The sequence below is a fragment of the Papaver somniferum genome, unplaced genomic scaffold (genome assembly GCF_003573695.1).
Source record: "Papaver somniferum cultivar HN1 unplaced genomic scaffold, ASM357369v1 unplaced-scaffold_135, whole genome shotgun sequence".
Taxonomy (NCBI): Eukaryota; Viridiplantae; Streptophyta; class Magnoliopsida; order Ranunculales; family Papaveraceae; genus Papaver; species Papaver somniferum.
The window spans coordinates 2938538-2966265 of NW_020622713.1; the positions used below are offsets into that span (position 1 = coordinate 2938538).

At 35.5% G+C, this 27728-nt stretch overlaps 1 protein-coding gene across 1 annotated transcript; it reads right to left on the reverse strand.

Moving 5' to 3' along the window:
- Window positions 1-20946: 20946 nt before the first annotated feature.
- LOC113333883 lies at window positions 20947-21958 on the reverse strand. Its single transcript, XM_026580249.1, has 2 exons — window positions 21914-21958; window positions 20947-21549 (listed from the first exon to the last, which is right to left on the reverse strand). Exons 1-2 carry the CDS (start codon window positions 21956-21958, stop codon window positions 20947-20949), a joined length of 648 nt encoding a protein of 215 aa, XP_026436034.1.
- Between the last annotated feature and the right edge of the window lie 5770 nt (window positions 21959-27728).

The following is a 27728-nucleotide window of genomic DNA, read 5'->3' on the forward strand; positions in this document are numbered from 1 at the left end:
CCGAATCCCGAGGAAAAAACAAAATTTGCGGGCTTTTGTTAGAATCCGAAATGGAATTCACCAGATTATTAAAAAAATCAGTTGATATCATTGATGTTCAAGTTTCTGAAATTATGACTCTTGAAGAAAAAAATAATCTGTTTATTGATGAACTTGAGAAATCCCTTGAAAGAGAACGTGAACTCTATTGTTATATTGAATCTCTCTCTGACAATGTCGAAAAACTGGTTCAAGAAACTACTCTACAACGTGAAAAGATTAGTTCTCTTGAAGAAATAGTTAGAGAAGACTGAATTAGATAAAAGCATTTAATCAGGGCTCATTCATCAGAAATAAACAGCCTTCGTGCTGAAAAAGAGAAACTTGTTGCATCTCTGAAATTTTCCCAAGAACAGTGTAACGCCCTGGAAAAGGAAAACTCTGTTTTGATGATTAAATCATCTTCTCCTGATACTCACAAGGTTTTACCCAGTGTAAAGAAAAATTCCTACAAGGAAGTACCTGAGAGTCACTTGCAAAATGTGCACGTGAAGGATGAAGTTTTGGATCAAGGGAATCACGTCTCTAAACCACAATGTTTTTTTTTTATGGGAATAGGAATCACTATGCTCTTCACTGTTTTAACAGAAGGAAACAGATCTCTAATCTCCATAATTTGCTTATTTCTACTGTCAATGGAGTAAATCGTCTAACGACATCTACAGTGAGTTTCTTACCTACGGAAGTCCATAAATCTTATAAAAATGATCTCTTGTCTAGAAATCATCACAGGTTTCATGTTCCTCTTTATGGTGTAAATTCTTCTACCACCAATGAACACTTACCTTGTGTTTATAACAACAAGTCTGGTAAGTCTAGATCAAGAAAATGGAAATCCTCCAAATTTCCTATTCTGAAACCGATTTCTAGAGGCCCTAGACTTGGTCCTCATAAAAATCCTTCAGATGGACTTTTGAAAAGGTTTATGACAAATTCCTCTGGAATACGTTATGATCGATGGAAAGAAGGAAATATGCAAGTAATTAAAACATTCAAACAACTTGTACAAACCTTCTCCCATGCTTAGTAGTGAGATTACTTCTAACTCCGTTACCTAACTTTAGGTAATCCCATCCTTGAATCTATCTTGTGAGGTACAAGGATGATGACTATGGGAGTCTCAAGATTTGTTGTATATCTGCTATGAGTCGTTGCCAATCAATCTGAGTCATGCTAGTCTACATCATGATTCATTCTCTAATTTTTAAGAATTATTGAGAAATATTGGCAAATGTTTTTTTCCTTATTAATAGCTTTCGCTAAAATCCATCCCTTTCTTGTGAACGGTCCGTGGACGTCCGTGTCCTTCTCCTAAGAATTCTTAGGGTTTCCTTTCTGAGAAGTGCCTTATCTTAATACATATATACCTTATATTGTATTAATCCATTCCTATCAGAACATTCATGGAGAACCTTGCAAAATCTCAAGAGATTGTGCAACTTGATATGGAGGAAGACATTCAAGGACATGAATCAATTCAAGAGTTGGTTCTAAAGAAGATGCTTTCAATGAAAGACCACAACTCCTGGATTGCTGACTCCGTTAAGGATTTAACTCATTTTCAAAACGATTCAAAGGTCGAGTTTGCAAATCTCCAACTGCAAATAAACCAACTTTTAGATGGTCATGACAAAATCCTTGCAAATCAAAATATTCTGATACGAAACCAGAAAAAACTTATCATGGATTGTGTCAAGGGTATACAACTTGCTCGGGTCGTTGTTCGTAAAGTTAGTGTTCTAACTCACGAACATGGTGTGTGTACGGTCAAGTGAATAAAGGTCAGTGACACCTTTTATGATGGGTTCATCGAAAGGTATGAGGTTCTCAATGAACTTTGGTTTTGTTTAGTAAATCTTCTTTTTATGCTTTTAGAAGAACAACTAGGGTTTATAATAGCCATTATTGTGAGTACACATAGCTTTGTCCACCGATTTTCATCTTCATTTTTTTTAGATTTATTTATTTAAATTCTAAAGTACTTTTTGGAAGATGATTTTTGCAATTTTAATCTTTATGATTTTATATATTGCAAATTGTTATGTGATATGTTGTTTACGTCTGTGAATCTGTGACTGTCCCATACTTGTTCAAAAGTTATCTCTATTATGTCGCTATGAATGTATTGATGGAAGATAGAATGAACTTTTGAAATTACAAAAGTTAAAGACTTTTATGTCATATTTTGATGGAAGAAAGGATAAAACTTTTGTTTACAAGGATTAAATCTATTATATGTCATTGTGCAAATAGTGATGCAAAATAGAATGAATCCTTGTCTATTCCGCAGTATTTGGTCGATCTCCGATCCACAATCTTTATGCATATACCATGTTGTTCCATAAGGTTTCTTATGTTGAGCACAATCGACTTTGTTGATTATTTTCTTATGATTAACTTAGTTGTTTCTCCATGAGGTTCCCTATGTCGAACATGATCAACTAAATTAATCATTCTCTTTTGGTTATTTAATTGTTGCTCCGTAAGTTCGCTTATGTCGAGTATGACCAATTAAATTGATCATTTTTTTGATTAATTTGGTTGTGTATTCCAATTAAATTAATCATGGGTTCTCTTGTGGTTAATTGATTGTTATCTTTTGATTGAACTAACTATGGGTTTCCTTGTGGTTATTTCAATTGAATTTTTTGGATACAAATTCGTGTTTTCATGTGATTTGTTTCTCCAAAAGAAATCCTTCTTTTCTTGTGAAAGAAAGGTTGCCTTTGTTGTTACTTCGGGGATGACATTTTATGGGGGAGAGTTCATTTTGAACTTGTGCTTAATTTCCAAATCTTTGTGTGGAGTGCGGCTGTGGAATTTTTAGGGGTTATCTTGTATCTTCATTAACTCCTTGATGAATGAATTTAGCTTCGGTTATATGATGGCATCTAAAAAGTTGATATGTGCATCTAAATTTGTTGGTATGTTAATACACCTTTTGGTCATGATGTATCTCCGTGGAAATTTCATTAGGATCCCACTAATTTTCTTACCTTTGCCAATTTTGTTGACAAAAAGGGGGAGAATTAATGTGTAGTTCACACTACAAATACATATGGTTTACGGATCATTATGTAAGGGGGAGTGGTTTTCCTGTTGAGATATGTATTGACTAAGGGGGAGTGATGCATATCACCATAGTGTTATTTTCAAAGTTGTAATACAATTGAACTTTGATGTTGTGTAATAATATTATGACACTGTATAACAATGATCGAGAATATTTTGTTTTCTCATTGTTATAGCTACGGATCTTCAACAACTGTGATGCTGAACTTACAACCTTTAGGATCATGGAGTACTTGTAAGTGACGAAGATTTCGAGTCGCGTTGAAGATGCCAAGGAGATCAAGCATGTGGATAAGAAACTTATTTTTTATCTTTTTTGTAATGCATATGTATTGATAGTTTTCTCACTAAAATTGACAAAGGGGGAGATTGTTAGACCATTGCTCGGTCAAAATCGCATGCATTGCTATCTCAAGCATGTTTGTCAATGTTAGTGATCAAAACTATAAGTCTTGATTTCTATCCTATTTGTAGATGTCTCGGACTAGGACATACATAGTGTAGTTGAGCTTAAATCTCTCGACGTTCATCTTTTGAAGACGAAGAACTACTAAGGGGAGCTTGTGGAACTTCTTCGACAAAAGGTATGTGGAGACTTGAACTTATCTATCACTTGTAAAGTCTAATTCTACTATCTCCTATATTGAGACATAAGTCGTGTTACGATATAGTTTTCTCTATACACATTTGAGATTTCGAGCTGAGTATATCTCGCTTACTTATTTCTCGAAATATGTGTTGGTAAGCTTTCGCTTCGACCAAGTTCATCTTATATCATGAGAAAATTGCTGAGTAAAATCTTACATGGTTTGTGTGATACAATCATTTGATGTAAGACTTGGAAGGTTTCAATAATGATTATTTCAATATCTTGAAAATTGCTTTGATGTTGATAGTGTGTGAAAACGGCTATTAACATTATAGAAGAATGTTTCAATGATTTAAATAAAGAGTTGATGATGTAACCATCTTTGGATATAAGCATATATAGTGTGTTCACACATTAGTGTATAAGCCCATAAACCGGAAGCCAATAGTACGCATATGTGTGTATACGGATTTGGTGAAGGAGACAGGTTAAGTATGCGTACCCATGCGCATACTGGCGGAAGTTCTCAAACCGAGAATTTCTGCTGAGTTTGGTTTTGAAAAAACTCACAAACCAGTCACCTTAAGTATGCGTACCCGTACGCATACTGGGGGAAGTTTTTGAACCGAAAAATTATGTTGAGTTTGGAAACTTCATAAACTCAAAACCGGTTGCTTAAGTACGCATACCCGTACGTATACTTAAGCTGGTTACTTTGTCAAATCGGTGAAGTCCATGAACTTAAACATTTAAATCATAAGGAATGCAATCTTTGCAAACCGTGGCTATAATGTTCATGATTGATTCAAGTGTATCAAACCGATTTGATTTCAATTGTGTTTTCTAAACAATTGAAAAACTCTTAACTAGTTTCATTTGAGTCATTTGAATTAGTTATGGTTAAGATGAATAAGGTTGATATGAGAGTAATCATATGGCTAACCTCGGTTAACTATTTGTGAGACAACATGGTGTGCACGTTTAGGTACGACTACATAACCTAAATGAGGGTACATTTCATTTGTGTGTAACAAGCTAAGTTCGATCTAACGGTTGAAAGATATTAGCTTAGTTGAATCAGGTTTTTCATCTAACGGTGAATATTGAGTGATGTGTTACCAAGATAACTTGGATTGCAAACCCTGATTTGAAAACTATATAAAGGAGAACTCTAGCAACTGGGAAAGGTAATCCCCACACCTCCTGTGTGTTACTAGTTGCATAACTAGAGTCGATTCTCCTTTAACCTTAGGTTTCTTCTAGAGACCCTGTAGGTTAACCACTTGAAGACTTCATTGGGATTATGAAGCCAGACCCAACTATTATCTTTATAGTTGCGTGATCTGATCTTGTTGTTTCTATCGTGTTGAATGCAATTGAAATAATTGTCTCGAGATTTTATATCTCTGATAGGCAAGATAAAGTAATCACAAACAAACTTCGTCTCATCGTTTGTGATTCCGCAATAACTTGTTTCGCTAGTCGATTAAGTTTATTGTAAGGTGATTGACAATACTAGGACGTTCTTCGGGAATATAAGTCTGGTTTATCAATTGGTTCATGTTCACCTTGATTTATCAAAAGATAGAAAAAAAAAACTCTTGGGTATTTCTGTGGGAGACAGATTTATTCAATCCTGTAGACTTTTCTGTGTAAGACAGATTTTTCAATCAAGTCTTCGACTTTGGGTCGTAGCAACTCTTAGTTGTGGGTGAGATCAGCCAAGGTAATCAAGTGCGTAGTATCCTGATGGGATCAGAGACGTAAGGAGTGTAACTGTACCTTGAATCATTGTGAGATTGATTAAGGTTCAACTACAGTCTAGTCTGAAGTTAATTGGTAGTAGGATAGTGTCTGTAGCGGCTTAATACAGTGTGGTGTTCAATCTGGACTAGGTCCCGGGGTTTTTCTGCATTTGCGGTTTCCTCGTTAACAAAATTCTAGTGTCTGTGTTATTTCTTTTCCGCATTATATTTTGTTATATAATTGAAATATCACAGGTTGTGCGTTAAGATTAATCAATTAGAATATCCAACCTTTGGTTGTTGATTTATATTGATTGACACTTGAACATTGGTCTTTGGTACCGTTCAAGTAATTCCTATTATATTCAATCAGGCTCGCAGATTTCTATTTGATGATTGTGGATTGAATTAAGAGTTAGAGATATTAAACTCTTTGATATACTTTAATCTAGATTAACTCCGACTTCTAGTTGATTCTCTAGAAAGTGTATTGGAGTAAGTCCTCAAAAATTTCCAAACGAATTGTTGGGTGTGGTTGTTGTACCCCTGCATTTTCAAGAGGTATCAGATAAGGTGATCCTCTTTCTCCTTATTTCTTTTTTCGAAATTTATTTCAAGGCATGTAACAGCTGCTCAGCGGAACGATACCATCAAAGGTAATAAAGTGGCTTCTCAATCTCCAGGAATCATCCATTTTGTTTTTGCAAATGACTGCTTGATTATTTTCTCATGGGGAAATTTTACTCCATTCAACAATCTACTGGAGTTACTCCACAATTTTAGCACACAATCATGTCAAGTTATAAATTTTGAAAAATTGCACTACATTTCAGCAAATACACTAAACTAGAAATAGTTGAAGCTCTGACATAAATTCTTGGCGTCAAGAATACGAATTCTAAAGAAAAACATCTGGGCCCTCCACTCATTATTGGTTACGATACGCAAGAATCTTTCAAGTCCATCAAAGAAAACTTTGAAAATGTCTCTTTCTCAAGAAGGTAGAGGAACAATGATTAAATATGTTCTTACTGTTTCATTTTACCAGATGAGAACTTTAAAGCTACCTAATAATCTCATCAATCAGCTTACTTCTATTGAGAGGAAATTATTTTGAGGATACAACTCTGATAAAGGTTCTAGTCCAATATCGAGGCAAAAAGACCTACGGATATGGGAGGTTCAACTTTCATAAATCTGGAGAAACTTAACTTAGATCTACTCACCAATATAACTTGGTGAATATGCAACGTATCAAGATATCTCATGTTCCAGGTGTTGAGTAGTAAATAATTCATAAATGGTGACATTATTCATCATAGTATTTTATCCAAGAACTGTTCTTACACTTGGAATGACATTAGATGGGACTTGAAATTGTGCAGTGGCATTTATTCATGGACATTAATAATAGTAAGAAAACTAAAATATGGTTGGTTAGACGGATATCTGGTGAGAATCATCCACCTATTCCAATAACTGATACTTTGATATGTTATGAAGAAGTTGTAGAGTTACTGATACATGAAACACATCTATGAAATGTCAATCTTTTAAATCAGTTATTCTATGCTGAGAATTCTATAAGAATTTAATTGTTGTTTATTGACAATGCCAAAGAGGATATCATGGTATGGAAGCTTGGAAAATATGGGAACTTCTTAGTTAAAAACACATACAAGATGTTAACAATGTCCAACAGGGAAGGCCAAGTCAATGGTCTGAAATAAATGTTAATGCAAGAGTATGGAAAACATTATGGAGCTATAAACTGCTCATAGGATAAAAATCTTTGCAAGAAAGTGTATTAGAGAATCCACTTTACTAAAAGCATATTAGCCTTATACAATGGTAACATGGATACCCAGTGACATATGCGGCAGTTATGAACATATTTAATCGAAAACATGCCAAAGCAGTTTGGAGGGTCACTAATATCAACACTGACTGTGTTACAAATAGTTTCCATTTTGTTTCAGAATAAATCATCTGTTGGTTCACATCAAATGAAAACAATAATGAAGATGTATAGGTTTTGTATATATTCACTGATGACTGAAGCTTGGGCAATATGGAAGGACATATGTGATTTTTTGCTTCAGGGAGTTTCTCTTACCCCACATAATTATGTGCATAAAATTCATTATCGTTTAGCTTCTCATTTGCATGATGATAAACACAATTTGAACTCTGACAATAGGTACAAAACTTCACACTGAAAACCATTTTTAGATGACATTCTTAAGTTTAAAGTTGATGCATCTTTTGATCACTCAACTAACCAACTTGGTATGGATATTGTTTGTATGGTCACCCAAGCACTTGTCACGGGATCTGCAGATGTTATGCAAATGGAGTATTGAGTCCATAAGCAGGGGAAAAGAAAACAACGCTCAAAGAAAACAATTCTCAAATATACATATCGAAGCTGATGCAAAGTCGGTTATCCAATATACTACCGACAACTCTTTACTCATTCAGTGGGAAAAATTGGGACATAATAAAATAGATAAGACATTTACTCTCTGGTTTTAATCGTTGTAATCTTTATTTTCTTAGTCGAGATGATAATCAGGTGACTGATGCTATAACATAGTTAGGGAAAAAAATTTAACAGTAGAAGTTTATAATAATTTCCAACTTGTTATTTGTAGTTTTTTTAGCAAAAGAAAGTTCTACACATCCCGCGGGTTATAACGAGTGAGAAAGTGGGGTGGGACCCACACTAAACCCACCCCTACTAAACCACCGGGTTGGGAAGGGTTCCAGCCCACCCTCTCACCCAGTACAACCCGAGGAGTATAAACTGTTTCCGTTTAGCAAAAGACCAAAACTTTTCTTCTCACTAAAGCCTCGTTTGAGATTGTTTTTCTTTCTTCATCAAAAGCACTTTGTAACAAACTTATAACAAATTTTTTCAAGAATAAAGTGTTTGGTAAATATTTTTCAAAGTGCTTTTTTCTAAAAGCACTTTCATTTTATGCCAACTTTTAAAAGCTACACAAGAGTAGCTTCTAAAAGAAGTAAAATCAGAAGGTGTGGACCTACTTCATTTTAACTAATTGATTCTCTAGTTTAACCTTGTTATTTTATTAAAAATACAACATTTACCCCTGCATAATTTTTTATATATTATCATTTTTTTGTATAATATAATAATATTTTTTTAAGGAACATATATTTTATTATATTAATCCTCAAATAAATTGAGGCGTTGCGTAATACAATTAGGTGGTTCATCATGAACCCACCACCTGTTTAAAAAGTTTGAAATTGAAAATTGAACTAAGTCATGAGCAATCGAATTAGCGTCTCTAGGAATAGCTGTAAAATTAACTTCACTAAATTCTTTGACACGGTCTTGAATTGAAAGAACAGTGGAACGAAGACTCCAAGGAATATCATTCATGTTCCATGTTATTGCTTTAGGAATCTCCTCAACATCCCCTTAAACAATGATTTTTGATACTTGTAATCTTCTCGCCAGTTGGATACCAAGACCATATGCTTTTTCCTCAGCCACCATAGAAGAGAAAGAATCAAAACAAAAAGCGCCATTTTCCAAATACCTGCCAGAAGAAATCTCTAGATATTGCTGCAGAAGCGCCTCTGTCGTTGTTATACGCAACGTCTACATTGATCTTAATGAAGAACTGTGGAGGAGGATACTAATGGATTGCGTTGCTGTTGGATATGAACTGAAGTACAGAAATTCAAGGAATGATGTAATCAAAAACCTTGAAATCTTGCAGAGCTTTGTGAATACAAAGAGACGTCGAAGGTTGAGTATCATTGAAGATTCGATCATTCCTCGTTTTCCAAATATTCCACAAAATACACGAACCCAGGTTTAACATTATACCTTGATCTGCCTTACCTAACCATTGTTGGGCGATGTCCATCGGAATTGTATCAACTGGGGTGTCGATGAATAAGGGACTTTCCTGAAAAATTTCTTTTGAGAATTGACAGGAAAACAAAAGATGATGAACTGATTCTTCTTCTGAGTTATAGAGAGGAGAAACATTTTGGATATGATTGTTAAACTTTGATAGGTTATTGTAAACAACCATCCCATTATGAAGAACCTTCCATAGAAAAGTATGGATTTTTTGTTGAGTCTTCATCTTTTTCCAAAATAACTTCCACGGGAAAGAAGAAATTGTTGAACTTGTAGCCACATTATCTATAAGAAGTTTATATCAAGACTTTGGAGTGAAGGTTCCTGACTTTGTTTTTAACCAAACAAGTTTATCTTCTATAAACTCGTCTTGAAGAATATAAATACTTGAGATTTCTTCTACATGTTCCACCGGAAATATTTGTAGTAAAAGCTCAATATTCCATCTTCTATGTCCCTGAACAAAAAGATTTGAGATAAATTTCACCTGAATATGTGATTCAGTTAACCTTGTTGGTCTAAACCTCGGTATATTTGGCACCCATGGATCAATCCAGATGTGTATAGAATTACCTGATCCGATAAACCAACAACAAATATTTATGAATATTTCTCTGAAAGATAAAATGTCTTTCCAAGTTTTGGAATCTCCAGATTTTGGATCACAATCCCAAAAAGAGAGAGACTGAAGATATTTAGCCTTGTATAATTTCACCCATGTAGCATCTGCAGTTTTTAAGAAACGCCACACTAATTTTGCGATTAAGGACACATTAACATGTTCCATATTTCTTAACCCTAAACCTCCATCTTCCTTAGATCTTGCCATTTTATTTCAGTTAATGAAGTGACAATTTATTGTACTTGTATCATGTCCCCACCAAAAAGCTCGTTGAATCTGTGATATCTGATTTGTCACACCCCTTGGAAGTTTGCTAGTACCCATCAAATAAATAGGAATTGCAGAGAGAACATTCTTGAACAAAACTGTTCTACCAGCAGAGTTGACGAAAAAAGATATGTACCCTGATAATTTACTTCCAAACTTAGCTATTAACGGCTCATGTGTTTCAACACTGTAGTCAGACTTCAGAGGGACCCAAATACTTTTCATTAACTGCCATTTCTCTAACTCCGAGTTTCTGAATAGTTCTTCATTTGTTAAAAGTAGAAAAACCACTGTTGAAATGGATTGAAGATTTTGGGTAATTTCTGATCTGACCTGAAAAAGAAGAATAGTTATCTAAGATGCACTTCAACTGCTGAACATTTGCTTCTGAATTTTTTTCGAAGAAGAATAAGTCGTTTGCAAACATAAGATGACTTATTGATGGTGCACTATTGTTGAACTGGTATCCACTGTAAAGATTCAAACTTTCACACTTTTCTATGAGAAGAGACAAGCCTTGAGAACAAATAATGAATAATGATGGAGATAACGGACAAACTTGCCGTAAACCCCATACACTTTTAAAATTACCATAATGAGCACCATTTAAAAGGATAGAAAAAGTAGAAGTAGAGACACAATTCATTATCAGGTTGTGAGAATGACCATGAATACCCATTTGATGAAGCATAAAGCTCAAGAAAGACCAAGAAACTCTATCATATGCCTTCGACATATCCATCTTAAGAGCAAAAAAACCTTGTCTCGATATAGATTTATGCATTGAGTGAAATAATTCCTTTGCAATAACAATGTTATCAGTTATTTTTCTATTTTTCACAAAAGCATTTTGAGACCATGAAATAAACTTATCCATATGTGGGCTAAGTCTAATAGCAATGATTTTAGCAACAAACTTATAAAAAAAATTCACAAAGAGATTGGTCTAAACTCTATTGCAGTAGCTGGATTTTTCACTGTTGGAATTAAGATGATATGGGTATGATTTAACTTACTTGGTGGTTCACCTGAATTGAAAATTCCTTGAATGAACTTTGTAGTATCATCCCCCATTACAGACCAACATTTCTTATAGAAGACCACTGGAAATCCATCCGGTCCCGCATATCCAAATGAATTCATGTTTTTTACCACCTTCCAGATAACTTCAGTTGAAGAGATTGTGTTAGAGCATAGCTCGGTCGACCTCGCATGCGTTTCTATATCAAGCATGTTTGTCAATGTTAGTGATAAAAAATATGAGTCTTGATTTCTAGTCTACATAGCTAAGTCTCATACTAGGATAGAAAAGTGTAGTTGATCTCAAGGACTTCATGGCGATTCATCATATAACGACGAAGATCTACTCAAGGAACCGTGGAACTTCATCAACAAAAAGGTATGTGGAGACTTGAACTTAGTCTATCTATTTTATCTCCTACTTCTTATGAGACAAAATTCGTATGTTATATAGACTGGATCATACACATTTGATATTTCAAGCCGAGTATATCTCTCCTATCTATATCTCGAAAACATGTGTTGGTAAAGCGTATAGCTTTGATCAGGTTTATCTTCACCTAGTGACGAAAGTCATAATGTTTCAATCACTTTAAAAATCTCTTTGACGAGAAATAGTGTAACAACTATATAATGTCCTCTAAGAATGTTTCAATGGCTGGAATGAGAGTTTAGGTCAATATAACCAATGATGGATATAAGCATTGTGTGGTACCACATATGTGCATAAGTCCTATTCCTTAATCCGAAGTTTGCGAACTTTGTTGATTGAGAGAAACCGGAGGAATTGGCTTTGCCAAGTCCGCGAACTGACAAAAGTTCTCTTACCGAGAATTTCTACTGGGATTTCCAAAAACTCGTTTGCGTGTTTAGTCCGCGAACCTAGTCCACCAACTAGCGGAAGTCTCTTTGCCGAGATTTTCTGCTGAGTTTGGAAAACTCTGTCGGTTGCCTTAAGTCCGCGAACTTGTTTGCGAACTTGAGTGGGTTATTATCTAAAGATGTGCTCTGAACATGAAACTTAAATTACTAAGGAATGCAGTATGCAAACCGTGGCTATAAAGTTCATGAGTCGGTTCCATCGAATCGAATCATCTTTGTTTCAATTGTGTCTTGTGTAGTTACATAAGATCTCATAGCAATTGAACAACTCTCTAACTAGTTCATTTGAGTCAATTGAACTAGTTATGGAGAAGAAGAACAAGGTTAATATGAAATGCTCATATGGTTAACCTTTTGGGTTACTATGTTGAACCAACTTACACGTACACGTTTGGGCACGATTTTCACAAACCCAGTAAACGTATATCTCAAGTGTGTGTGATAATCTAAGTTTTGGATCTAACGGTTGAGAAATATTAACTTGAATCTAAATCAGGTTTTCATCTAACGGTGAATATTGATTGCTTTGTACCTAAGGCAAAATCCTGATTTGAAGACTATATAAAGGAGACATCTAGCATTGGGCAAAACTAATCCCCACACGTTTGTGTGATACTAGTGCGCTCGCTAGAGTCTATTCTCCTCTAACCTTTGGTTTTCTTCTCTAAAACCAGGTTAACGACTTAAAGACTTCATTGGGATTGTGAAGCCAAACCGATACTACTTTTATCGTAGTTGTGTGATCTTATCTTGCATCTTTTATCGTACGAGTACAATCTTATTGATTTGCTTGAAATCGTGAGAGTTCTCCGATAGGCAAGATAAAGAAGTCACAAACATCTTCGTCTCACTATTTGTGATTCCTCGACGTCCTCTTGTTTATACAATTAAGACTGTTTTAATCTAGGCTGTTCTTCGGGAATATAAGACCGGATTATCAATTGGTTCATGTTCACCTTGATTTCATATCATAAGACGGAACAAAAACCTAGTGTTCTTTTGTGGGAGACAGATTTATCCTTTGATAGACTTTTCTGTCTGAGACAGATTTGTTTATTACCAAGTCTGTGATTTTGGGTTGCAACAACTCTTAGTTGTGGGTGAGATAAGCTAAGGGAATCAAGTGCGCAGTGTCCTGCTGGGATCATAGGCGTAGGGAGTACAATTGTACCTTTAATTAGTGGGAGACTGATTGGGGTTCAACTATAGTCCAGTCCGAAGTTATCTTGTAGTAGGCTAGTGTTTGTAGCGGCTTAATACAGTGTGTATTCAATCTGGACTAGGTCCCGGGGGTTTTCTGCATTTGTGGTTTCCTCGTTAACAAAATTTCTGGTTTCTGTGTTATTTCATTTTTCGCATTACATTGTTTATCTTTATAATTGAAATAATACAGGTTGTGCGTCAAAGTTTAATCGATTAGAGATCCGACCTTGTGGTTGTTAATTTCATTGATTAACACTTGGACATTGGTCTTTGGTACCGTCCAAGTTATTCTTTGTATTTGATAAAGACTCGTTATTGTTTTTAGCTTGAGTAAAAATCAAATCAAGAGAGAGATATTAACTCCTCGATATACTTTATTCTAGATTGAGTCTGACTGTCTAGTTGATTCTCTAGTAAAGTATATTGGAGTTAGTCCATACAGATTGCTAAGCGAAATATTGGGTGGTGTTTTTAGACCCCCTCTTTTTCAATTTGTATCAGAGCAGGAAAACACGTTAAAGACCTTATAAGTCTATGTTTGTAGCGATCTGATTATGGACGAGTCTATCTCTAATAACGTACCAGTTCAGAAATTACCAGATGATTATAAAAGCTTGGATTCACCAGAGAGAACTGTCACATCTAAGTAAATATCTAAACATTCTCTTGATGTAAAAACTGTTGATTGGGAAACTCTCCTAGAAGAACAGTTGGATGAACTTTCTGATGAAGGTGATTCAGATATTTATAGAGATGTTGATGAGGAAGTCTCAGAGTATGTTAAGTTTTTGGATTCATGGAAAATGAAGAACATTACAACTTCTCATGTCTCACCTCTTCTGATTCCTCTCTGTCAAGAAAACAAGAAATTGAGAAGATGTTACGCAGGTGTTTATTTTTCGAATCGTTCTTGCGAATCGATCCTCAAGGATTCTGAGGAAAACCTACGTATGAAGTCACTTGAATGTGATAATCTTTATCAAAAGTACTTTTTGTTGGAAGAGAAACTTGAAGAATCTGAAGCAATGTTTAACTCTCAACAAATTAGTTTTGATGACAGAGAAAGTGCTTGTCTCGCTCGAGAAAAACGCCTTGAGGCTGATTTAGCTGCTGCTCTTGATAAAATCAAGATGTTGGAAGATGACTTGAAAAATTTCAATACTAGTTCAAGCAAATTAACCACTATGCTAGGAGCAAGTAAAAAATCATCGTGATACACGAGGATTGGGCTATAAGGGAATAGATGCTCCAAGTATTAGCAAAGAGGTAAAATTTGTCAAGGCTAATGATTCTTCTCAACAAAAGGTTTCCACTAATGGTAAAAGTGAACTACCTTCACCTGCAGTTAAGGTTCAAAATAGAAAAGCTTATCAACCTCCAAAGACAGCACACATGGATCGAGGTGAGAACATTCCTTATGCTTGCCACTATTGCGGAAATAAAGGTCACCTGGAAAGGAGATGTCGTTTCTGTAGAAGGAATGAGAAACTTCATGATGTTCTTGTTTGGGCATCACAAGAAGTTGTGAAACCAAGATCATACGTTAAGACTGATCCTCTTAACGTTATAGGTTGTAATTGTCCAACCTTTAGGCAAGGGAATCAGTGCTATGATAAATCTAGATTTGCCTATAAACTTCGTACGAATCCTTTTCACAATCGTAATGGTTATCAAAATGATAACTTCGTAAATATAAAGACAAGATCCGATGCTCCCAACTGGAGAAAGACTAACTTTCAAAAGAATAGTCAATCCAATTCTCTTCCGAGAATTCTAAAAGAGAGTAATGGGAAGAAGGTTCCAATTGTTCCTAAACGCACTCAGAAGTGGATATCAAAGAAAGTCGATGATGTTTTGAGTGTGAAAAGAAAAGATCTCCCAGAAAATTCCATGACTATGGAGAAGGCAATATCCATGATGTTGAAACTTAACAAGTTTTTTCGGAAAATGGAATTGGATGTGAAAGGTTCTAAAAGCGATCTCTTTCATGATAATCCAAAGGTCACCTGTGGTGAGAAAGATATTGTTCATCCCAACACAACTTGATTGTGTTGTAAGTGCATCCTCACCAAGGAATGCCCTGTTATGTATACGGTGAGGGAAGCACGAGAATTGGGGCACACAAATTATGTTCGGTAAGGCTTTAGAATTCAACTGGATTCATCTAAAAAGGTATGTCTATAAACTTGAACAAGATTTGTGTTTTTATTTGCTTAGAGAACTTATAATGATTCACGTACCTTTCTTATCGTTCTTTTCTACCTCACTTGATCTGTGTTTAAGGTTTGCAAATAATAGTTCGGGATGTTTGAACTTCTTGGTACACCAACCAGGTATGCATAACATCATTTAAAATCAAAATCCAGGGATTTAGGTTCGCAAACCCGTATGCATACTTGACGTCGATATTCGGTAAACTTGTTTTGGTCGTAACTTCTTCGTCCGAACTCGGAGTGACCTCATTATATGCACTCTCTTCCTCTTTGAATTCTCTTCAAAATGGAGATGAGAAACCTTGAATTTGGATGAGTTAAGATTGGTATTTGTCCCATCTCTTGTTTTTGAGTATTTTGCTCCGTTTCGTTACACTTGTTCCACTTCTCTTGGACTTGGGCACTTGGATTCTTGGAGAACCACTCTTATAATCTCATTTGTAGCTTTTACAAGAATGTTGTTGGTGAATCACAAAGAAGAAAGTTTAAGATGGGCAGTAGTACGTATTACTATGAGATTCTTGAATGTGCACAATTATCTTGTGTGAACTATGATGCATGGTCTTTATTGACTTTGTATGTTCTTCTTTTTTAAGAAAATCTTTTTATACGCCTTTGGTAGCTATTCTTGGTGTAAATCCGGGCGAAAAAGATTGATTCTACCCTTTAAGGACAAATCATCTTATATGTGCATTACGAGTTTGTCTTGATGCCTAGGAAACTTCTTATGAGAATTTATTCTTGTTTTTGAGAAGGATTACTAGAGTTTGGAAAAGCCACTATTGTGATTACACATATCTATGTCTAACGATTTTCATCTTCAATGTTTAAGATTTATTAAGGATGATGTTATTGCAGTATTAATCTGTTTGATTTTGAAGTATTGCAATATTTTTATGGGATATGTATTGTTTGCGTCCGTGAACTTGAAGGTCCCATATGGTGTCAAAAGTAAAGTCGTTCATAAATTGGTATTCGTATTGATGAAAGGACGAATGAACTTTTGACAAATACAAAATTTATGCGTATGCAGTCATTTATTTGATTGAAAATAGGATAAAATCTTTTGTGTGACAAGGATAAAGTCTATTATGTCATTATGCAAATAGTGATGGAAAAATAGAATAGATCCTTGTATGTATTTCACAGTAATGATCATCACTGATCCATATCTTATGTATTACTGTGAGGCTCCGTAATGTGTCTTATGTCGAGCACGATACAACTAAGTTGATTATTTTGTGATTAACTTTGTTGGTTGTTCCGTAAGGTACTTTATGTCGAGCATCTTTGAACTAAATTAATCATCTTGGTTGGTTATTTAATTATTTGCTCCGAAAGTATTCTTTTGTCGAGCAAAACAATTGACAATTAAATTTATTACTTCTGTAATTAGTTTGGTTTTGTTTTCCAATTAGATTAATTATAGGTTCTCTTGTAATTAGTCTAGTTGAGTATTCATATATTCCACAAGTCCTTGTGTTGAGTATATGAACGGCTATACTAATCATGTTCTATTGGTTAATGTAGTCGTATACTCCGTAAGGTTTTCCTTATGTTGAGTATGTGAACGATTAAGTTAGTCATCTCCGTATGATTACCTTAGTCGTAGCTCCGTAAGTTTACTTATGTTGAGCACAATCAATTAAATTGATCACTTTTCTGGTTTGATTTAGTTGCGTATTCCAATTAAATTAATCATGGTTTTACTTGTGATTAATTTGATTGAGTTTTGGGTATAGAAAATCATTCCTATGGTTTTGGTGTCCAATTAAAAATCCTTCTTTTCTTTCGAAATTAAGGTCGCTCTTGTTGTTCTTTCAGGAATGACATCAAATGGGGAGAGTTCTTTTGAACTTGTGCTTAATGGTAATATCTTGCGGGGTGTGCGGCTATGGAATTTTATAGGGGTTATCTTGTATCTTAAAACTCCTTGATGAATGCATTTAGCTTCGGATTTATGATTGCATCCAAATTAAGTTGGTATGTATTTTTTTCTTTTAGTCTATTAAACGTCTCTTCTCGGAAATTTCATTAGGATCCCGTTCTTGTACCTTTGCCAATTTTATTGACAAAAAGGAGAGAATTAATATGTAGTTCTACTACATATACTTATGGTTTTCGGATCATTGTGTAAGGGGGAGTGGTTTCCATGTGAGATGGAGTATTGACTAAGGGGGAGTGATACATATCACCGTAGTATTATTGTTGAAGTCGTGATGCAATTGGACTTTGATGTTACATAATAATACTATTTCAACGTATAAGGATGATCGAGAATCTCGATTTTTCTCATTGTTATAGCTACGGATCTTCAACAACGGTGATGCTAAACTTACAACCTTTGGGATCATTGGAGTACTTGGAAGGACGAAGATTTCAGGGAACGTTGAAGATTAGACTATGGAATAGGAGCCATTAAAGTTTAACTTTTTTGTATTCCATATGTATTAATAGTTTTGTCACTAAAATTGACAAAGGGGGAGATTGTTAGAGCATAGCTCGGTCGACCTCGCATGCATTGCTATATCAAGCATGTTTGTCAATGTTAGTGATCAAAACTATGAGTCTTGATTTCTAGTCCACATAGCTAAGTCTCGGACTAGGATAGAAAAGTGCAGTTGAGCTCAAGGACTTCATGGCGATTCATCATACAACGACGAAGATCTACTCAAGGAACCGTGGAACTTCATTAACAAAAAGGTATGTGGAGACTTGAACTTATCTATCACTCAAAAGTCTGTCTATTCTATCTCCTACTTCTTATGAGACAAAAGTCGTATGCTATATAGACTGGATCATACACATTTTATATTTCGAGCCGAGTATATCTCGCCTATCTATATCTCGAAATCATGTGTTGGTAAAGCGTTTCGCTTTGATCAGGTTTATCTTCACCTAGTGACGAAAGTCATAATGTTTCAATCACTTTGAAAATCGCTTTGACGAGAAATATTGTAACAACTATATAACGTCCTCTAAGAATGTTTCAATGGTTGGAATGAGAGTTTAGGACAACATAACTAATGATGGATATAAGCATTATGTGGTAACACATATGTGCATAAGTCTTATTCCTTAATCCGAAGTTTGCGAACTTTTGTTGATTGAGAGAAACCGGAGGAATTGGCTTTTCCAAGTCCGCGAACTCAGTCCGCGAACTGACGGAAGTTCTCTTACCGAGAATTTCTGCTGAGATTTCCAAAAACTCGTTTGCGTGTTTAGTCCGCGAACTGGTGGAAGTCTCTTTGCCGAGATTTTCTGCTGAGTTTGGAAAACTCTACCGGTTGCCTTAAGTCCGCGAACTTGTTTGCGAACTTGAGTGGGTTATGATCTAAAGATGTGCTCTGAACATGAAACTTAAATTACTAAGGAATGCAGTATACATACCGTGGCTATAAAGTTCATGAGCCGGTTCAATCGAATCAAATCATCTTTGTTTCAACTGTGTCTTGTGTAGTTACATAAGATCTCATAGCAATTGAAAAACTCCCTAACTAGTTCATTTGAGTCAATTGAACTAGTTATGGTGAAGAAGAACAAGGTTAATATGAAATGCTCATATGGTTAACCTTTTGGGTTACTATGTTGAACCAACATACACGTACACGTTTGGGCACGGTTTTCACAAACCCAGTAAACGTATATCTCAAGTGTGTGTGACAAGCTAAGTTTTCGATCTAACAGTTGAGAAATATTAGCTTGAATCTAAATCAGGTTTTCATCTAACGGTGAATATTGATTTCTTTGTACCTAAGGAAAAACCCTGATTTGAAGACTATATAAAGGAGACATCTAGCATTGGGCAAAACTAATCACCACACGTCTGTGTGATACTAGTGCGCTCGCTAGAGTCGATTCTCCTTTAACCTTTGGTTTTCTTCTGTAAAACCAGGTTAACGACTTAAAGACTTCATTGGGATTGTGAAGCCAGACCGATACTGCTTTTATCGTAGTTGTGTGATCTGATCTTGCATCTTCTATCGTACGAGTACAATTTCATTGATTGGCTTGAGATCGTGAGAGTTCTACGAAAAGCAAGATAAAGAAGTCACAAACATCTTCGTCTCACTGTTTGTGATTCCTCGACGTCCTCTTTTTTATACAAGTAAGACTGTTGAGAGGTGATTGATTAATCTAGGTTTTTCTTCGGGAATATAAGACCGGAATATCAATTGGTTCACTTTGATTTCATATCATAAGACGGAACAAAAACCTAGGGTTCTTCTGTGGGAGACAGATTTATCCTTTGATAAACTTTTTTGTGTGAGATAGATTTTTTTATTATCAAGTCTGCGATTTTGGGTTGCAACAACTCTTAGTTGTGGGTGAGATCAGCTAAGGGAATCAAGTGCGCAGTGTCCTGCTGGGATCAGAGGCGTAGGGAGTACAACTGTACCTTGAATTAGTGGGAGACTGATTGGGGTTCAACTATAGTCTAGTCTAGTCCGAAGTTATCTTGTAGTAGGCTAGTGTTTGTAGCGTCTTAATACAGTGTGTATTCAATCTGGACTAGGTCCCGAGGTTTTTCTGCATTTGTTGTTTCCTCGTTAACAAAATTTCTGGTGTCTGTGTTATTTCATTTTCCGCATTATATTGTTTATCTTTATAATTGAAATAATACAGGTTGTGCGTTAAAGTTTAATCGATTAGAGATCCGACCTTGTGGTTATTGATTTCATTGATTAACACTTGGACATTGGTCTTTGGTACCGCCCAAGTTATTCCTTGTATTTGATAAAGACTCACTATTGTTTTTAGCTTGAGTAAAAATCAAATCAAGAGAGAGATATTAACTCCTCGATATACTTTATTCTAGATTGAGTCTGACTGTCTAGTTGACTCTTTATTAAAGTATATTGGAGTTATTCCATACAGATTGCTAAGTGAAATATTGGGTGGTGTTGTTAGACCCCCGCTTTTTCAGATTGCAGAAATCGAAGTATTAGCAGTTGCATCTAATGAAAAAGAAGAGACTGTTGCAGGTCAAATGGGAGTTGTATTCTTTTATCTTCTTGAAACAGGGTTTTGAAGAAGGAGATTAATTCATCTGCAATCGCATTTGGGTTAGTGATCCATTGTCCATTATTTGTTTGTAGACTCGAGATATTATTTTTTCTTCTACGTTGCTGAACAAATAAGTAAAATTGTTTTGAATTTTGATCTCCAGTTTTCAACCATGTATTCTTCATCCGTTGTTCCCAATAGGTAGATTCCATAATTATATACTCATTTAGCTGATCTGAAGTTATCTTTTCCTGTTGAAGTGTGGCAACCGTAGGATTGAGCCCTTGAAGATGAAGTAACTTCTTCTTTAACTTGTAGATTTTATTCTTAATACATCATATTCCTTTTTTACTCCAACTTTTAAGAAAAGTACCCAGAGAAGCTAACTATCCAATCAAATCATTTGAAAGATTAATATTCCATCTTTCTAAAACAACTTTAAGAAAATTTGGATGAGAGCACCAATAAGCTTCAAACCTATAAGAAGGAGGATTTCGCGGGATGTTTCTGCAAGTATTAAGAATAATTGTTGGGTGATCACTCGATAATCTTGGAAAATGAAAAACCCCTGAGCTTTCAAACATCAGACACCATTCTGGAGATGTTATAACTCTGTCTAGACATTGCCTAATTAAGCTCTGAAATTGTCTTCCATTTGTCCAAGTAAAAGCTGGACCAGAAAAAACCAAATCTAGAAGATGATTATCTCTGATGAAGTTATTGAAGTAAGTTATTGTTCCATTCAAAGATTGATCCCCTCCAAATTTTTCTCTAACTGAAGAAATGGCATTGAAGTCACTTACATAACATTTTGGACCCTCTACATGTTGAGAATATATAGACAGACTCTGCCAAAAGTTTCCCCTATCTAATCTATTTGGAGGGCCATAAACACAAAACAGGTTCCAACTTCGATAAGCACCATTCTGCTTCACTTGAAGATGAATCAAATTTTTGGAATATGATATAATCTCAGCATCAATATCATTCTGCCAAAGTAACCAGAGACCACCACTTCAACCAATAACAGAAACAACACAATGATTAGAATAACCAAGTTACGAAAAATTGGACCAGAAGCAGATTCAGATAATTTTGTTTCCGAAAGAAATACAATATTAGGTTTTGTACTTCTAAGGAATGACTGAAGTGCCTGAATTATTTGGTCATTTCCTAACCCCCAATAATTCCATGCAAACACTAACATGGACCATGCGGCCAATTAGGGCTAGCCGCCACCGCCCATTGATCATCTGATTCCTCCTCTATTCTAGTAGCCATGTCTGATTGTGAAACTCTATAATTGATGTATGATCCATCCTGTATTTATTTAGCGCCACTTGAATCTCTGACGGGAGCTGGTTCCGAAACAGAGGCATTGTGAAGTTCTCTAGCCATCGATTTTCATTCACGCCTCCTGGTAATCTTGTTTGATTGTCCGGGATTCCATAAAACTCGTCCACTATCACTATACTGTGATTTTAGGTTTGTCCTGGATACAAGTTTATGAGTATTCTCATTAACTGATTTACTGGAAACCTCAGTTGAAGAAGATTTAATCTTTTTTGTTACAAATTGAAAGGATTCTGCTACTTGTAGAGACTGAGAACTGTTGTAATTGTAATGAGAGGAAGAATGTTGTTTTTCAACCACTACGGATTTTCCTAATTAATCAACAATTCTGATTTATTATTGGATAAAGTGTATTACATTAACTAGTTGGAAGCCTAACAAGCTAAGCTCCAACAATATACTACTGCACTAACTGAACAGGTTGTTGTGCTAGCCTACCAGCGAGCCTCATGGGTAACCTATTCAAGGGATCCGAAGCGGGTGAGGGATGAGATTGTTTCACAAGGGGAGCAAACTAACTCTACATTTCATGTTAATTTATGCAATATTACGCCATTGGGGGCTCGAACCTGGGACCTCATGGAACGCATGAAACTTTGGGGAACGGGGATGAACAGCTGAGCTAGGCAACCATTTGTTTTTTGTATTATTATTGTAATATAAATTTTTTTTATAAAAAGGATAGTTATTATTTTAAATAATAAAATTGATAGTAATTTTTATTTGATAACAATAATAAAAAAATAAAATAACATGAAAATGTTAAATGACAAAAATAAGAAATTATTATAATTTATGTATATAAATATTATTAAAATTAGGAATTAATCATTAAGAAGATCAAGAGAATCGTACAAAACTTTGGTTGGTAACCTAGCAACAAGCTGGGCACCAACACCTTTTTGAATGGCTACACCTAATCTATAAGAAAGAAATTTGCCTAATTAATTATTTTTTTATGAAGAGTGTTAGAGCATAGCTCGGTCAACCTCGCATGCGTTGATATCTCAAGCATGTTTGTCAATGTTAGTGATCAAAACTATGAGTCTTGATTTCTAGCCTGCATACCTAAGTCTTGGACTAGGATAGAAAAGTGTATTTGAGCTCACGGACTTCATGGCGATTCATCATACAACGACGAAGATCTATACAAGGAACCGTGGAACTTCATCAACAAAAAGGTATGTGGAGACTTGAACTTATCTATCACTCAAAAGTCTATCTCTTCTATCTCTTACTTCTTATGAGACAAAAGTCGTATGCTATATAGACTATATCATACACATTTGACATTTCGAGCTGATCATTCATTGCTTATCTGTTTCTCGAAGTCGTATGTTGGTAAAGAGTTTCGCTTTGATCAAGTTTATCTTCACCTAGTGACGAAAGTCATGAAAAGTTTCAATCACTTTGAGAATTGCTCTGACGTGAATCGGTCTGTGAATAACGGCTACATAGCGTTCTTTGAGAATGTCTCAATCATTGGAATGGGAGTTTAGATTACATAACCATGTATTCCTTGAATCGAAGTTTTCGAACTTTGTTGATCAAGAGAAATCGGGAGGATTGTGGAATTGGCTTGCCAAGTCCGCGAACCCAGTCCAACAGACTCAGTCCGCGAACTGTCGGAAGTTCTCGACCGAGAATTTCTGCTGGATTTTCCAAAACTCGTCCTCGTGCTTAGTCTGCGAACTGGCGGAAGTTCTCTTTTCGAGAATTTCTGCTGAGTTTGGAAAACTCAACCGATTAACTTAAGTCCGCGAACTTGTTTGTGAACTTAAGAGGTTATGATCTAAATATGTGCTCTGAACATGAAGCATTAAATTACTAAGGAATGCTTTATGCAAACCGTGGCTATAATGTTCATGAGCCGATTCAATCGAATCAAATCATGTTTTTTTCAATTGTGTCTTGTGTAGTTACATAAGATATCATATCAATTGAACAACTCTTTAACTAGTTCATTTGAGTCAATTGAACTAGTTATGGTGAAGAAGAGCAAGGTTAATATGAAATGCTCATATGGTTAATCTTTTGGGTTACTATGTTGAACCAACATACACGTACACGTTTGGGCATGGTTTTCACGAACCCAGTAAACGTATACCAAAGTGTGTGTGACAAGCTAAGTTTTTGATCTAACGGTTGAGAAATATTACCTTGAATCTAAATCAGGTTTTCATCTAACGGTGAATAAGGATTGCTTTGTAACTAAGGCAAAACCCTGATTTGAAGGCTATATAAAGGAGACATCTAGCATTGGGAAAAATAATCCCCACACGTCTGTGTGATACTAGTGCGCTCGATAGAGTCTTTAACCTTTGGTTTTCATCTGTAAAACCAGGTTAACGACTTAAAGACCTCATTGGGATTGTGAAGCCAGACCGATACTACTTTATCGTAGTTGTGTGATCTGATCTTGCATCTTCTATCGTACGAGTACAATCGATTGATTGGCTTGAGATCGTGAGAGTTCTCCGATAGGCAAAATAAAGAAGTCACAAACATCTTCGTTTCACTGTTTGTGATTCCTCGACAAACCGCCTATGTATTCAGGAAGGATTGTAGAGAGGTGATTGGTTAATCTAGGCTGTTCTTCGGGAATATAAGACCGGATTATCAATTGCTTCCTGTTCACCTTGATTTTATATCTTAAGACGGAACAAAACCTATGGTTTATCTGTGGGAGACAGATTTATCCTTTGATAGACTTTTCTGTGTGAGACAGATCTGTTTATTATCAAGTCTGTGATTTTGGGTTGCAGCAACTCTTGGTTGTGGGTGAGATCATCTAAGGGAATCAAGTGAGCAGTATCCTACTGGGATCAGAGGCATAGGAGTACAACTGTACCTTGGATCGTTAGGAGACTGATTGAGGTTCAACTATAGTCCAGTCTGAAGTTAGCTTGGAGTAGGCTAGTGTCTGTAGCGGCTTAATACAGTGTGTATTCAATATGGACTAGGTCCCGGGGTTTTTCTGCATTTGCGGTTTCCTCGTTAACAAAATTTCTGGTGTCTGTGTTATTTCTTTTCCGCATTATATTTTATATAATTGAAATAATACAGGTTGTGCGTTCGTGATCATCAATTGGAAATCCAACCTTTGGTTGTTGATTGATATTGATTGATCCTTGGACATTGGTCTTTGGTACCGTCCAAGTATTCCTTGTGTTTTGATTAGGACTCGCTGATTTCTATTAGTTTGAGTAGTATCAAAAACAAGATAGAGATATTAACTCCTTGAGATACTTTTATCTAGATTGAGTTTGACTGTCTAGTTGATTCTCTAGCAAAGTATTTCGGAGTTAGTCCATACAGATTGTTAAGCGAAATATTGGGTGGTGTTAGACCCCCGCTTTTTCAATTGGTATCAGAGCAGGCAAACACGTTAAAGACCTCATAAGTCTGTGTTTTCGGCAATCTGAGTATGTGGACAGGATCTCATACGCATACTTAAATGCCTCCTAAATCTGTCAACGTTGTCAAGTGTCTCGGAAATACCTCAAAGGGTCACTCCTTAGATGATTCTTCCGAATCCCGAGGTAGGAAGACTGTTCCATCTTGTGTTGGTCATTCTTCCTCCAATGAGACTTTGGACATAATGGTAAAAGATGAAATCGAGCTTTCCAGAATTTCAATAAATTCTACAGAGTTTGTTGATCTCAAGGGTCATGTACAGCTCATGGATGAATTTGAAAAGTCTATTGATCGTGAGCAAGTACTCTACAACATATAGGGTCATTCTCTAAGGAAATTGAGAAACTTCTTCAGAAAAAAAATATACAGCGTGAAAAGATTTGTGATCTTGAAATGCTGGTCAAAGAAGGCTCAATTAGAGAAAATTGTTTGATCAAGACGCATTCATACGATCTAGACAGACTTCGTGTTGAGAAGGAGAAACTTGAAGCGTCGCTTGTCTTATCCCATGGACAATGCAAATCCTTGGAAAAGGAAAACTCTGTTTTAAATAAAAATTCTTCTGCACAAACTAATTCTCATGAGTTACTGTACAGAATGAAATTTTCTCCAGAAGAAGATTGTGTCAAGAAAAGTTTTCATAACTTACAATCTTCTCCGGTAGCTATGAAGTTTAAACAAGTACCATTTGTTGCTTCTCCTCCACGAATATGTACCTTATGTGGAAAAGGAAATCACTATGCTATTCATTGTTTTGATAGAAAGAAACGTGTTTCTGAACTTCACAAATTGCTTCTTTCTACTTCCAGTGGAGTAAATAGTCAAACGACTACCGCAGTGAATCGTATACCCACAAAAAACCAAGAACCTTATAAACATGGAATTCTTCCTAGAAGTCATGACATGACACATGTATATCCTAACTCTCATATTACTGATAAATGTATTCCCAGTGTTTATAAGAATGTTTTTGGTAAATCTAAATCTAGAAAATGGATTCCTACTTTTTCTGATCCCCTTGAACTAATTACAAGAGGTCCTAGATTTAGTCCTCAGAGAAAGCCTTCAGAAGAATATGTAGAACAAGTTATGTCTTATTTTTCTAAACTGAGTGATAATCAAAGAAGGAAGGCTAAACAAAAGCAATGTTCATTTAATGAGCTGAATTCTCATACTTGTGTAAATTAATCACAAGGTTGATATCTCACCCACAAAAAATCCTAGTTTTGTGAGAATTGAATAGGTATACTCTGTGCAAAGTATCAGTGATTATCTAGCTATTTTCTAATCGTTCTTAGATGGATAATCAGTCACATACTTCTACATGATCGTAGTTTATCTTCCCTGTTTGTTTTGCTTTTGTTGTTTTTGTCTTGCCTTTCGAAAACTACACATTTTGTGTTGGGCCCTCGTAAGGGTACATGTACGGTTTTAGACTGGGTTTCTTATACCTACCCTTTAAACCCTTTTTCCTCAAAATGTTTATATACCTTTCCTAGTGAGTTAAAACTTCCACTCTAGGTTTCTTGTCAATGGCTTCTTCTTCGTGGGATTTGCCTGAAGACTTTGTTGATAATGGTATATACTTTGAGTTTGATAAAGAGAAGGGAACTCCTATTGAAGTTGATGGATCTTTTCCTCAATCTCTTGTTTCTTACTCAGATATTGGAGAGAAATTTCCAACTAAGGTGATCATTGATTCTCAGTAACTTCTTGGAACTATAAAGTGTCTTGATGTTGTAAATGTTGAGTTGAAAAAGGTTAACTGTAACCTTGCACTCATGAAGAACCGCGTGAAAGTACCTCTCAAAAAGGATGTTTCCACAAAGGTTGATGAGGTTGCTGTCGCTCTTAAGCTCGATGATCACAAGACTCATGAGTCTCCAGAACCGTCCATCTGACTTTCAGCGTATGGGTTTTGACCTAAGAGTCTGTTTTGATTTAGATGCCTAGTATGTCTTCTTTTTGGATTAGTTGGAAGAATAACTAGTGCTTTGAATACCGATGATTGTGACTATACATAACTATTTTTGTTTCCATCTTCTTATGTTATTTTTTAGGTTTTGGGTATTAAAAAATTCTAAAAATATTTGGAGGATAATGATTATTGCAGAATTTTAATGGTTTAATGTATTGCAATATTTTTATGGGATATGTATTGTTTGCATCCGTGAACTTGAAGGTCCCATATGCGGTCAAAAGTAAAGTCGTTCATGAATTAGTATTCGTATTGATGAACGGACGAATAGACTTTTGACAAATACAAAAGTTATGCCTATGCAGTCATATATTTGATGGAAAATAGGATATAATCTTTTGTTTGACAAGGATAAAGTCTTTTATGTCGTTTTGATAGAAAATAGAATAGATCCTTGTATGTTATCCACGGTATTGATCT

What these genes read in the sequence shown, in the direction of transcription:
- LOC113333883 (XM_026580249.1), bottom strand. Translation starts at nt 21,958, where the DNA reads ATGGCTAGAGAACTTCACAATGCCTCTGTTTCGGAACCAGCTCCC. An exon ending in CTGTTTCGGAACCAGCTCCC is followed by an intron (nt 21,550 to 21,913) that starts GTCAGAGATTCA and finishes TTACTTTGGCAG; the next exon opens with AATGATATTGATGCTGAGAT.